Source organism: Varanus komodoensis, unplaced genomic scaffold, assembly GCF_004798865.1.
Source record: "Varanus komodoensis strain SLA01 unplaced genomic scaffold, ASM479886v1 scaffold1, whole genome shotgun sequence".
NCBI classification, from domain to species: Eukaryota; Metazoa; Chordata; class Lepidosauria; order Squamata; family Varanidae; genus Varanus; species Varanus komodoensis.
The window spans coordinates 117,703,198-117,716,550 of record NW_025335268.1 but is presented as its reverse complement, the minus strand read 5'-3'; the positions used below and the strand labels follow the sequence as shown (position 1 = coordinate 117,716,550).

General features: G+C 40.7%; 1 protein-coding gene across 1 annotated transcript; it reads left to right on the top strand.

The window, feature by feature from the left end:
- The first annotated feature begins 7,893 nt into the window (after positions 1 to 7,893).
- Positions 7,894 to 13,353, top strand: PRDX1 (peroxiredoxin 1). The gene is made up of 5 exons (XM_044442266.1): positions 7,894 to 8,010; positions 9,654 to 9,807; positions 10,061 to 10,183; positions 11,201 to 11,331; positions 12,890 to 13,353. The coding sequence occupies exons 1-5, from the start codon at positions 7,905 to 7,907 to the stop codon at positions 12,973 to 12,975; spliced, it is 600 nt and encodes a 199-aa protein (XP_044298201.1). The 5' UTR covers positions 7,894 to 7,904; the 3' UTR covers positions 12,976 to 13,353.

Genomic DNA, 13,353 nt, shown 5'->3' with positions numbered 1-13,353 from the left:
GGAGATAGTTTCTTTAGAAAAGATAGGCACAATAGAAACAGGTTTGCTCTTTTACCATGTCAGTCACCCTGCAAGGTTTTATGAATCCAGGCATGATCTGTCTCTCAGAGTTGCTTTTTGAGTTTAGATTATTTCATGAGGAAAGTGTGTACAACCAGGGCTTTGCAGAATGCACATATACGGCTAAAAGCTATGAATGGCCCAGGCTTCTCATCGAATGTACATGTAGCAAAAGTCCCATGTGGAAAGCTTCACACATTCTATGATCATCTTAGAGCTAAAACTGTTGTGTGTTGTGTGAGCTCCATGCTAATGAACAGGATATAAAAGCCTCAGTAATGTGATCGCTGTGCAGCATTGTGCTGTGGAGGGGCCAAACAAATGTACAGAGCTATGCATATAGAACTAGGATCTTTCTTCACACAGACTCTGAGTACACATGGCCACGTACATATAGGCCACCTTCACACAACTGCTAAAGGTACAGCTGATAGGAGGCTGGGCTATACAGCAGGGCCCTGCAATCCTTTTACACATTTTTGTTTGTGGGGTGGTTCTAAGCAAATCCCAGTAGAGATGGAACTCAGCAACAGCTTTTAAATATGGCTGATAAAATGCTTATTTCCCATTTTCCCATACAAGTCAATGATAAGTTATATGAGGGGTGGCCAATTTGTAGCATTCCAGATTTTTGGTCCAGAACTCTCATCAGCCCTAGTTAGCATAGCCAATGGTGACAGATAATGGGAGTGCTAGGCCAACCCCCCACCCAAAAAAAAAACCCCACAAAAAAAACAGGCAGGCTACATCCTGCCAGCCTCTGAGTTGCATGAAGGAAAATCAAGAAGTGTATTTATCAGCATGACTGGAACAGAGATTAGGTCTGCTACTTCACTTGCTTCCACTAATTTCTATCTCTAATAATCAAATTTGCATTTTTAATAGTATCTTACACTGTCTTTAATTATGGATGCAATCCTTGTGATCTATTGACTCTCCAGTGAAGACATTATACCTCAGTAGACCTCTATCATGAGCAATAAGTGATTCATGGAGTGAAGCCAGCCACAGTAACAACCACATTGACTCTTACATTTAGTTAAAAATTAGTTGTTTACCAAGAAGCTTGCCAGGTTGATTTCTAAGCTTCCCTATATTATGAATGTACATAGAAACAGGTAATTTTTAAATTAATAACTGAATAATTGTAGTTCTACTTTGTTTTCTACATAGATGTCCCTTTTATGTAGTAATCTGAGAGTGTGTAAATGTATTCTCAGTATTTCACACATTTATACATGCTTTGAACATTGACATTCTGCTGTTATTGATTAACAATCCCTGCTTTTTTTTTTGCTTCAGCTAGCATTTTACAGTGGTAAATTTCAACTGTATTTTTCAAATCCATATAAAGGCAAGTTAAATATCAACTCAAACATTATCTTCATTATCAAGAAGGTAATTATTTATCCTGTATAAGAGCTTTCCCATAGAGTGTCCTCAGATATTTCACTCTGCAGGTCCCATTGCCCCTGCCTATTGGCTTTGCTGGCAGGGCCTGGCAGAAGTTGTAATCAAAGCATCAGGATTTCAGTTAGTTCCTCCAGGCGCCCTATGCTGGCTAACAGAAATTCATTCCATTCATAATTGCCTTCGTAACACAACTGTGTGCCATGCATCCAACATTCACCAAACTGGTGCTTTCCAAATGTTTTGGACTACAACCTCCGTCAGACCAGCCAACATGGTCAATTGTCAGGGATGTTTAGGGTCATAATATAAAGCATCTAGAGCAGGGGTGGGCAATTAATTTTCCTATGGGGCCACATGAGAAACTTTGACAGTTGTTAAGGGCCAGACCAATACACTTACAGCTCTGCTCAATATATATCTCCATAAAAACAGTAAATGAAACATTACAATGATACAATGAAAATGTGGAGCACAGAACAAAATGAATTTAATGAATATTCACAAAAACATTAACATAACATTACATGAAAAGCAATAAATTCAATTCAATTCAGCAGATCCTTCAAAATAAAAGCAGTGCAGTTGTATTGCTTGCATCTATATTACGATATATATTTGCATTGACTTTTAATTTGCCAGTGACCTCATGAGGGCCAGTCAGGGTCAGCCATCGGGCCGGATGTGGCCCGTGGGCCATACAATGCCCAGGTCTGATCTAGAGGATGCTGTATTGGGAAACACAGTACTAGGTAGTCATCAAGCAAATACTGGGAGCTTCTCCGCAATCTTTCCTCCTGAGTTAGTGCCCCAGTGATGGTGATACATGCTAATTGCTGACCAGGGGTCTCTCTGTATGCCTGTTGTGCTTAGTTATCTACTTCCAATATGCCATTGAAACTTGCTCAATGGAAAAGCCACATATGGTAAATGTCAGATGTTTGAGAGTTGCAAGCAGATGCACAGGGGCAGTGGCAGCTTGGCAGCAAGCTGCAAAATAAACTCAAAGAGCTGCATGTGGCTCCCGAGCCTCAGTTTGGTCACTCCTGCAATATGCCACAAATGCAGCATCATTGGGAAATGTTCCTGATTGAGAAAGGCATCTGTTCGATCCATACATTGTAACATGTATTGTGCACATGTTGTTTTGCTAATAGGATGCACACTGGCACTGCTGTTGATACACTGTAGGGGAGGAGAATCTAATTCTTCATTTTAGCAAAATGTATGCCTAGCTTAGCAAGTAACATAACTGAAACATGGACCTTGGACTCAGAAGGTACATATAGAGCAGAATTTTGCAATGATAATCATCCAACTTCTTGGCTAGTTTTCCCCTCCTGATGCTACAGATGTTTTTGAGATCAATTCCTATCAGCCCCAGCATGGTCAATGGTCAGTACTGACAGATGTAATTGGAAAAGGCAGCTGTATAATAATTTTTAAATTATTTTAAATTGTTTTTTACAGAATTTCAGGGAATTCTTGTAACAGAATCCATAACAGGATCCTACTGATCAGATCCCACAGGTCCTAGCTATTTTCAGGCATATGGATAATGACTCAGAACTAAATTCCATTGAGTACAATAGATTCCAGTGCACAATTAACTGGGAGTAAGCTCCATTGAACATAAAAAGGTAAAAGGTAAAGGTTTCCCCTTGACATTAAAGTCCAGTCATGCCTGACCCTAGGGGGCGGTGCTCATCTCCATTTCCTAGCCGAGGGAGCCAGTGTTTGTCCACAGACAGTCTCCGTGGTCATGTGGCCAGCAGGACTAAACACTGAAATGCACAGAATGCTGTTACCTGCCCACCGAAGTGGTACCTTTTTATCTACTTGCATTTGCATGCTTTTGAACTGCAAGGTTGGCAGGAGCTGGGACGGAGCAACGGGAACTCATCCTGTTGTGCAGATTCGATCCGGCGACCTTTCGATCAACCAGCCCAGCAGCACAGCAGTTTGAACCACTGCGCCACCTGCATCCCTAACAATGAATATAGTGGGTATTAATTCAAAATAAATGTTACTCCAATCCGCCTGTACCTTTTTCTTCAACTACATGGATTATACAATCCCTATCCTCATTTGTTATATACAAACTTTTCAGTTTCAGGATATCTCCCAATAATGCTTGCACTGAGTCAAACCATTAACATTTGTTGCTGTTTTTTCCATGATCTGGGACTGAGGCAGGTGTTATTTGTCCCTAAATGCTTTATTATTTCTCTCTCAGTCAACCTTTGTGGTTGCTGCATTCACTTGCCCCAGCTCCCTAAATCTCAGAGGTACCAATGCAAATTCTCATTTGGCCACTCAGATGAATACTCATGTATGATGTTATCCATCTCTTGGGAACAGAAGGGGAAAACATGACTCAGAAAGGAGGAGCAAAAAAGTTGCAGAGGAAAAGCATTTGAAATGCTATTGAAAAAAAGAGTAGTTATATGTCATCAAGTTATCTCTGGTTTACAGTGACCCTATGAATGAACATCCTCTGTAATGTCCTGTCCATGAAAACTCAGCTCTTGTAAATTCAAGACTGTAGCTTCCTTTATGGAGTCAATCCATATCATATTTGAGAGAATAAAAGTACCCCCCCCCAAAAAAAAGGGAACCTGCATTTTAAAAGGGAACACTGTTGATAAAGACACTTTCCAGAAACAAATTGCAAGTTATGGCCAGTATCAAGAGAATGGCTGACATGAATAGGAGCCATTCATGAGTTACCAGGGACAATGAAATAAAGAACCCTAAAACAGGAAAACTAGATCATCCAGTAACAGATCAACCCAATACTTGTTGAGTTGCCCTATGTGCACAGAAGTGACATACATATCTGGATAACATCAAATTTATAAAAAACTGAATGTCTGTTAGGTAACATGTATGCAACTGGAAAAATAACTTTGTTTGCGTTCGTAGCACAGAGTGCATAAAGGGTTTTTCTTCTGTGTATTTGATAATATTTTTAATGATTGACATTATATATTCTGACAGCTTAGTCATTTTTCTTATAATACAATTCAATATGAAGGAATGAATGCTTAAGATTATGTTTGTGATAGAGAGTAAAGTGGTCATGAAAGACCCTAAAGTCAGTTATGTGAAGAAATGGTTGATAATCGATATAGGAATCTATGCTGAGATAAGTCATGAGTAAATCAATCCTCTTGTAGCCCTGCCCCAAATCGAAGATTTATCCTACAAAATTCTGTGACAAAGCTGTCGTGGCATGTATGTTTATGATAACATTCTATTTTTATAACAATTATCTTTGGGCCTGGACAGGTTATGGTCAGAACATAGTGACAAACCATGGAGGGCAAGCAACATGGTGCGCACTGGTCCCATTTGCCACCACCTCACGCTTCCTAAAGACAGGGCCCTACACCTACTTAATTTGTGACAAGTCTGTAGAAATAAAACAAATTTAAAAATGCCAGGTTGTGGGAAACATCGCCCAGGTAAGCAGGGCCTAATTCACTTTGAAAGTGTGACAGGAATTTAACTATTCAAAAGGAATTTACACATCTACAAGGAGAACTCAAGATGAGCGCTGAAAGCTCCTTGGAATGAATCGTTACCCGGTTTTCGAGTTGAATTTTGAACAGCACTGAGCAGAATGCTTTGATACGAACCTGAAGCTACTCTAAAACACAGTATTAGTGGCCCATCTTGTACTTAACTGCAGCGTAGTCAACATGACGAAACTTAAACCAGGATAATAACTAAAGGTTTCCTCTTCGTGCAAGAAAGTGCCAATCTTGCATGACTTTGCGTTTTCCATTCAGAGTTGAGTCGGTTGCACAGCAAGATTTCAATGAAACGCTTGTCCTCTTTTTCCTTTCCCCTTCAGTAATGCGTTCTGATTTGCTGTATTAATAGCACCCACGTTTTAAAGTCTAAAACGTAACTGCCACGGCAATGAAAACTTTTCCGGTAGCGGGCACATTGCCAAAGAACTATCGAGAGCTTTGCAGATTGCCTACACTCCCATTCATTGATTCCTTCCTCCCTCCATACTTCGACCACTCGCGATACTAATCTGGCCCTATCCCCAAGATCCTCTGCTAACAAACAAAAAGCCGCGAAGCGAATAAACTGCAAAGTCATGCTGGCGCTGCAGGGGCACCAAGCGGGAAGGAGCGGGAAAAGAGGAGGAGCCAACGGACAGGTTCTTCGCCTTCGGGCCGGTTCTCTCGCGAGATCCTGGGATCTATAAAGTCGGATGGGGGCGCTGCCCGAAGGGTTTCTTCTCCTACGCTGCTGGTGGTAAGCGAGTTTGTAGGACCTTTCAGTTTCGCCTTAGCTAAAGGTACGTGAGTGCGTGTTCAGGAGAACCTCGAGGATGGCTGTGTCTCGTAGTTAGCCGTAGAAGGAATATGTCCCTAATGACATGCCCTTTGCAAAGCTCTCTCTCGGTCTTATTTTAGGTTCACAGTTCGTGTGCCTGCAAGTTTCGGTGGGTGGGTGTTTGAGTGAGGGGGAAGGGGAAGCGTGGGCGGCTGCGTGCATCCTTCCGTTCGTTGGAGCTTGCCAGCTCTGCAGGCGGAGAGCGTGATGAACAAAGCATAGCCTTGTGGCTATAGACCTCGGATTTGTGTCGGCTCGGAGCCTGGAATGCCTTTCTCTTATTTGCCCCACGCCTCGCTTGATTGCGGGCGGAAGAAGCTCTCATTAAAGCAACCTCGAAGGTCGTGTTTCCTTTAGGGTGCAGTTGACGCTGGTTTATAAAGCTAAACGGTCCTTCAAAGGGCCTCGTGTTCCTCCTATTAAATGAGTTCGGCTTGTGGCTGTAAGGTTTGAGTAGGATGTGAAATGGGTGAGCGTTAAGACGCATTTTTCTTGGTAACAACGAGGGGTTGGGATGTTCTAGCACGAAATAAGGATCGAGGTTCGAAGAGAAGAGCTCTTGTCTAAAGGATAGGGCTGTTGTGTTGTACCTTTTGAGTTAAAACCAAAGCTCTCCTCGGCTCGTTTACTCAAAAGGGGGTGGGGGCTTGAAAAAGGTTGGATATCTCTCGCATGCTGTGGAGGATCTCTGAGATGTGCGCAAAAAAAAAAAAAGAACAAAAGTGGGCTTCCTTTTCGACTTTTCAACTCTCTAAAGTCACACAATGGAGAACCAAAGCTGAGATCCCCATACAGCTGCGGATAAGGATTGCTTATGTCTCAACTTGAGATCTGTGGAAGTTAGATCTGAGTAGACAGGTATAGGATTGCACTGTAGGTCGCTAAAATATTTAAGCTAGCGTTTTTTGAGTTTTGATTCTTTTTATCATAATTGAATTCAAAGATTCTCTGGAATTATGCTTTAATACACTATCATCTATTTATGGGTCTAGGTGATAAGAGAATTATGAAGAGTGTGTGGTATTGGATGGTGATTTTCAGAAAATTGCTCATCCTACATAGTCTCATGTAAAGTTTGCTAATTAGTAATGGCTGTTAATTCAAATATACTAGCAGCATTTCAGTTTCTTGTTGAGCTTCAGGTAATTTTAAAAACATGGTTGCTCCAGAGCTGTCCATAAGTTGAAATAAAGCCGCATAACAGTTCTGCATCATGCTATTAATTTTGTTCTTCTGTTCTCTGTGCAACTTAGTTGGTATTACTATTTGAAAAAAATTGAGCTTTTAAAAATATTAGTATGGATTGATTAGCTGTGTGTGAATGGGTTATGCTTCTAATCTGATGCCTCTGTAGAACTATCTAAATACTATTGTAAAAGCTGGCTTCGTGTTTGCTAACAATAAATGCAAGTGGTAGATTTGTAACCTTTAGATCTCTGGATCTTCAGAGCTTTGCAATCTTCAGCTGCAGTAGATGTTGCAGAGGAGCATCTGTTAAGATTCAGAGAGCTAAAATTATATGAATTTAGGTTTCATATTTCCGGTATAGTTGAAGTGCACCTTAGGGTTGACAGTAATGTTCTGCTTTATTACATTTATATCCTATCTTATGTGGAACCTAGGGTGGTTTACACAAGCCTCCCCATTTTATCCTTAAAATAACCCAGTGAATTAGGCTAGGCTGAGAGCCCATCCCAGAGTTATTCAGTGAGCTTCACTGCAGAGTGGGAACTAGAATCCAGATCTTCAAAATCTCAGTCTGATGCTGTAACCACTAGGGCAAATCAAGATTTGCCTTTAACTACATAATTTTTGGAAGAGAGCAATATGCACCAACTAATAATTCTATCAGGGTAGATGAAATGCAAAAATGGCACTTGCTTGTTCCCTTATCCCTACAATATATCTGCAAACTTGCATTTTCTTTGGTTATATGGAACATTTAAAATACAATTTTAAATATTAGCAAAGCATGTGCTGATTAGTCCACCCCCTTGGTTGGCACTTGGCAAATTAGCTTAAAGTTAAAGAGCCAGCAATTTTCTAACAAGTTCCACTTTTCTTCAGCTTTGTTCAGAATGTCATCAGGAAAGGCTTACATTGGGAAACCAGCCCCAGACTTCCAGGCTACAGCTGTAATGCCTGATGGGCAATTCAAAGATATCAAGCTCTCTGACTACAGAGGTAAGTAATAATACATACAGGGATTGTGCAGGTGGGGTATTAGTAAAAATTAGTTAGTGGTTTGACATCTTTTCAATAAAATCCCAATTTTTACTCATTTATGAAAAATTAGTTCCATTAGGAATAAAAAGTGCAAGTACATTCTTTGGTATACAGTACTAAATTTTGTGCCATTTCTCTTATGAATTGCCTGTAGCAAAATGTAACAAAATCAGTGGTACAGAACAGTGGCCTAAAATTGATTGGCTCAGACCAACTTTTCACTCCTAGAAAGCTGAAAAGGCAGTTCATTGCAGTATTGCAAATGAATCCCAGGAGGTTAGTTTCTTACCTGCCTGCAGAAATTGATAGATACTGGCTTAAAAGAATCGTATCCTTGTCTGGTTGCTTAGAGATGTATGTTTGCCATAAACAATTAGCATTGTTATACCAACCTGGTCTACTTAATGTATATGAAATATAACTAGTTATGTTAGAGTGAGTTCGAACTAGTTAACAAGTACGTAATCAGTACTGCTTTCTTCTTGTAAAGAGGGTCTCCTCTTAAGCTTTGTGGGCCACTCAAAATTCCAACGTCTGGCCCAGCTAGGGGGTGCCCCTTGCTTTAACACCATTGGCTTGGGGAGCAGTTCACCTTCATACCATAGCAGCATTCCCTGCACTGTTGGGTTAGGGATGCTTTGGACTGTAACTCCTGTAATTGGCCATGCTGGCTGGGAATTATAGTCCAAGACATCTGGTTAGGGAAGGTTGCCTCACATCATCCAGGCATGGGTGCCCTTCTCTCTCTGCTGGATCATCACTGCCACTGCAGTCAGCCTTTGATTCCTTCATCTCTTCCAAATATCACTAGTCCTTTTTACATATATCCATCTTGTGCTTTAGAATTCTGTCCTAGCCTTCCACTTTAAAAACAGTGTGGCTAACAAGGAACCAAACACAACATAAACAATCGGAAACGAGCTTATATGTTTTAACTATTTTAGATCTAGACAGGGAGATGTTTGTTTGTTTTCAATAGACTAACCTCCTGAATTAAATACCTGTTAGAGGTGGCAAAAGCACAGCAAAGAAGTACATCTTCTGGGTCAAGGGGTTCTGTAGCCTGGACACAGCTATGGGGAATTTTGTATTCCCACCAAATGAACTCAGTGAATGAGTAGAACTATACAGGAGATACAGTTTCTGAGGCCATCCTGTCCTCAAAATGTTGATAACCAGCACCTTGAATTGAGCCTGGAAACAGATTTTAGTAGGTAGGGTGCCTGTTGAGCCAAAGAGGAGTGTTGGCTGCCTTGTTTAGGCCCACGTGCTTGCAAATATCTGCTGCTTCACGGAATTATCTCAGCTGCTTAAGGAGCACCCAGATCTATGTGCTTATGGCATTTGGAGGAAACAGTCCTAGTATTTGTGGTATTCTTAACTGTGCCATAACTAGCTTCTGCCAGGTTGGTGGTCAATATGACTTCCTTTGCTTCTCCTTTTTTGTATATTCAGGGATTAAATAGAGGTGGGAAACAAGAAGCCATAACCATTAATGCTTGGATTTAAGGATTTGTTGCTTGATGAAAACTCAATGAAACATCTTTAATGGATGAATGAAACCTCTTCATGCAAGGGACTAACTCATTCACTTATTTTAGGGAAATATGTTGTGGTGTTCTTCTATCCCCTTGACTTCACCTTTGTCTGCCCCACTGAGATAATTGCATTCAGTGATCGGTCGGATGAGTTTAAAAAAATCAACTGTGAACTGATTGGTGCTTCTGTTGACTCTCACTTCTGCCATCTTGCCTGGTAAGAAAGTCCAAGCCCCTCAGGGTTAATGTGGGGGGGGGTCCTACATTAATAGTGCAATCCTATAAATTTTCCTGAGTAGAGTGGGGCTTACTTCCAGCTAAGTTAACACAGGATAGCTGCCTAAGATATAAGCATAAAAACTTGTAGAATATGGTATGTACCTGTAGAAAAGGACATGGGTGTTCTAAAAATTTCTTTGAAATCCTAAAATGCTGGATTGCTTTATCAAGTACCACTTCTCCTTTTACAGGATAAACACACCGAAAAAGCAGGGAGGGCTAGGCAGCATGCGCATTCCTTTGATGTCTGACACAAACCGTGCAATTGCGAAAGACTATGGGGTGCTAAAAGAAGATGAAGGTATTTCTTACAGGTAAGATCACTGTTGCAGTCTCCAAGTGACTCACATTTTACTGAGCACTGCGTAATCTCTCCTGAGTTTTTTGGAACAGCTAACCTCATGGGGCGGGGAGGCCATGGAAACCAACAAAAGCAGTACAGGTTGAGGACAACAAGTCTTGCTCACTTGCCCTCTTACTGCTCCATTTTATTTTATTTTATTTTATTTTATTTTATTTTATTTTTGCTTTAATGACTTTAGGTTCATACATGCTTTTTTATTGGGGAGGAGAAAGGTTACTCTGTATCTGGTATATTCATACATTCACTGTCCATACCTGGGTTGACTTAAGAGTATGGCAAGAGTTCAGTAGGTGTTGGCTATAGGTAAACCTGGTATTGCACAAATTGCTGCATTGCTTTCCGCCAGATCAAAGGCATTTTGTGATGCTCAGTTCTCCCCCCCCCCATGCCCCCCCCATACACATGTGCACACATTCCAGTGAGAGCCAGTGTGGTATAGTGTTAGAGTGCAGGACTGGAACTCGGGTGATCTGAGTTCTAGTCCCCACTTTGTCATGGAACCAAGTAGGTAACTTTGGGCCAGTCATGGACTTGTTCTGGGGATAAGTTTGAGAATAGTAGGAGGAGAATTATGTAACCATCTTTGAGTTCATTGTAAGGAAAAGGTGGATATAAATCAAATAAATCCTTCTTCCCACCACATACCAGTTAGATGCAGTGTAATGCTTAAGCCTGAATCCATTGTAGTTAAGTACTGAAATGGAAACAAGGTATGTGGCAGCATGAATGGTGAAGAGGATGCACCAAGCTTTACTTCCTTTAACAGGCTCTGTTGTGGAATGTTCTGTAACCCTTTTCTGCTAAGAGCTTAGTTATAACTGATTTTTAGAACAGAAGAAGGCACCAGATCAAAGAAGATTGATATTAGAGTTATCAGAAAAACTTAAATGGTGATTTTATTTTTTTTAATGTTTTGGAGCTACATACTTCCTTAGCATATGCTTAAATGATTTTGTTTCTTCTCAAGGGGCCTGTTCATCATTGATGACAAGGGAATCTTGCGCCAGATCACAATCAACGATCTCCCTGTTGGCCGCTCAGTTGATGAAACGCTTCGACTGGTTCAGGCTTTTCAGTTCACAGACAAACATGGAGAAGGTAAGATTGCTGTAGTTCATACTTGCCTGGTTAACTGCCAGTGCTTTACAGTACAATTGTAGTACCTCTTGTCTACAACACAGGAAACTATTTTCCAGAATGAGTTAAAATATAAACATATGATTATAGTTTTCTTTACTGTTCAAGAAATAAAACACCAATTTCTGAGTACAATATTTGTTGAAGTTCAAAGGCAAAAGTCTCCAGCTGAAGCTTAAACACATAGAAGTAAGCTTGATTCTTTGTAGCATCTGCTTATCTTTATGATACAAGGCTAGGAGCGAACAGCACAGGAGTTGGTTGAAGAGTCACAACTTTAAGTGAAAAGGCTGGAGTTATTGGAAGCAAGAGGGCAAATTTAATCCCCATTCTTCTTCGTGGTCTCTGTACCTGTGCAAGGTCTAAACTGGTCAATGATACATTGGAGCATATATGTATAAATTCTCCCATGGGAAAAACATGTTGAGAAAAACCTTGGCATTTCTTTTAATTGTCCTTTCTCCTTGTGGGGTTTTTACCACTGTCAGTGCAGCTTTATAGAATAAACAGGAATTGTGTGGCTTCTCAGAGCACCTTCCATATATGTTCTCTTCTTCCCCCTGTGTCCCATGCAGTCATCCACTTGTCCTTTCAGGTATTTGGCCAGTAGTACCTAAGCCAGATCTAAACTGAATGACAGCTTAGTGATCAGAAGAGGTCAGGTACAGTTAATCAAAATTGAATATGCCTAGTTCTCATCCGCTTAGCAGTGGTGCAGCACAATCAGTAGCTGTTCCCTTTTATCAGGACCCACTTGGCAAAAGAAGGCATCTGCCCTACTTTAGTTGTTGTGGAATCGGAACTGAGCTTGGACTCCTGATGAGACTGGAAAGGCCTTTATTCAGCAGAAGAAGCTCTTTTATTCCTTGCAGCTCTGCCTGGCTTTCATTCCCTTTCATTTAAGTCCTGCACTGGAGAAAGTAATGTGCCTCAGTCTTGTCAGAGAAGCAGGCCAGCAAGGTGTTCGTATTTCCATGTGTGACTACTAACAACCTTTGTTCTCAATCTAGATTACACAGCAAAATTGTTCATGTATTTCAAGATGTTCTGTCCTGCTCCACTTCTAGCACACAGTGAGCAACTGCTGCTTTGGCATTAAGGAGACTTATGGTGCAATCCTGTGCAAGTTTAGATTCAGAGGCTATCCTATAACTCCCAGCATGCATTTATTTAGATAGAAAAATGTCTGTCTAAACATGCACAGAATTGCATTCTATCTAGATTCTTCTTAAGATCTTCAATCTACTATGCCACTTGGGCTTCCTGTTTCCCATTTCACCCTTTTTTTAAACCTTTCATACCTCCCCTTCTATCTCCTTCCTAGAGGCATTCCAGTCACAGTGGGAAAGTTTAGCATGCCATGCTGATACTAAGCCATCGAAATGTTGCCAGAAATGGTGTCCTAACTGTAAATATCCTCAAGGTATCCCGGTTAGGATCAAGCAGATTAAATAATTGTTAACTTTTTCATGTTCAGTCTCTGTCCATGAGTTAATAAAACATAATTTTATTATTTCAGTGTGTCCTGCTGGCTGGCAACCAGGGGCTGACACTATCAAGCCTGATGTTAAACAGAGTAAAGAGTTCTTCTCCAAGCAAAAATAAATATTCTGTGTACATGTTTTGAGCAAGAAATGTATTCTGTAACCTGTATAAAAGCAAAAGCAGAACTGTATTTGCTATTCTCTTATTTAAAGAGTAACCATATTGTGAGTGAGTTGGATTATGACTGCAGTTCATAAGCACATCTATTTTGTATTGGTCCAGCTGCCTTTAGTGGGGTGGCTTTGGAGTAAATGGATTATGGATTCAATCCTGTTAGCAATAGCTATGTATCGACCAGTTACATGCCCTGCTAATCTGAACCAGGATAGAGGATTTAAGGACCAATGCCATGTAAGTAACTGACTCAGTGATTCATGTATCACAGATGTATGTTCTGGTATTTTGTACTGTCATTAAACTTGTGCAAAAAAAAAGGAA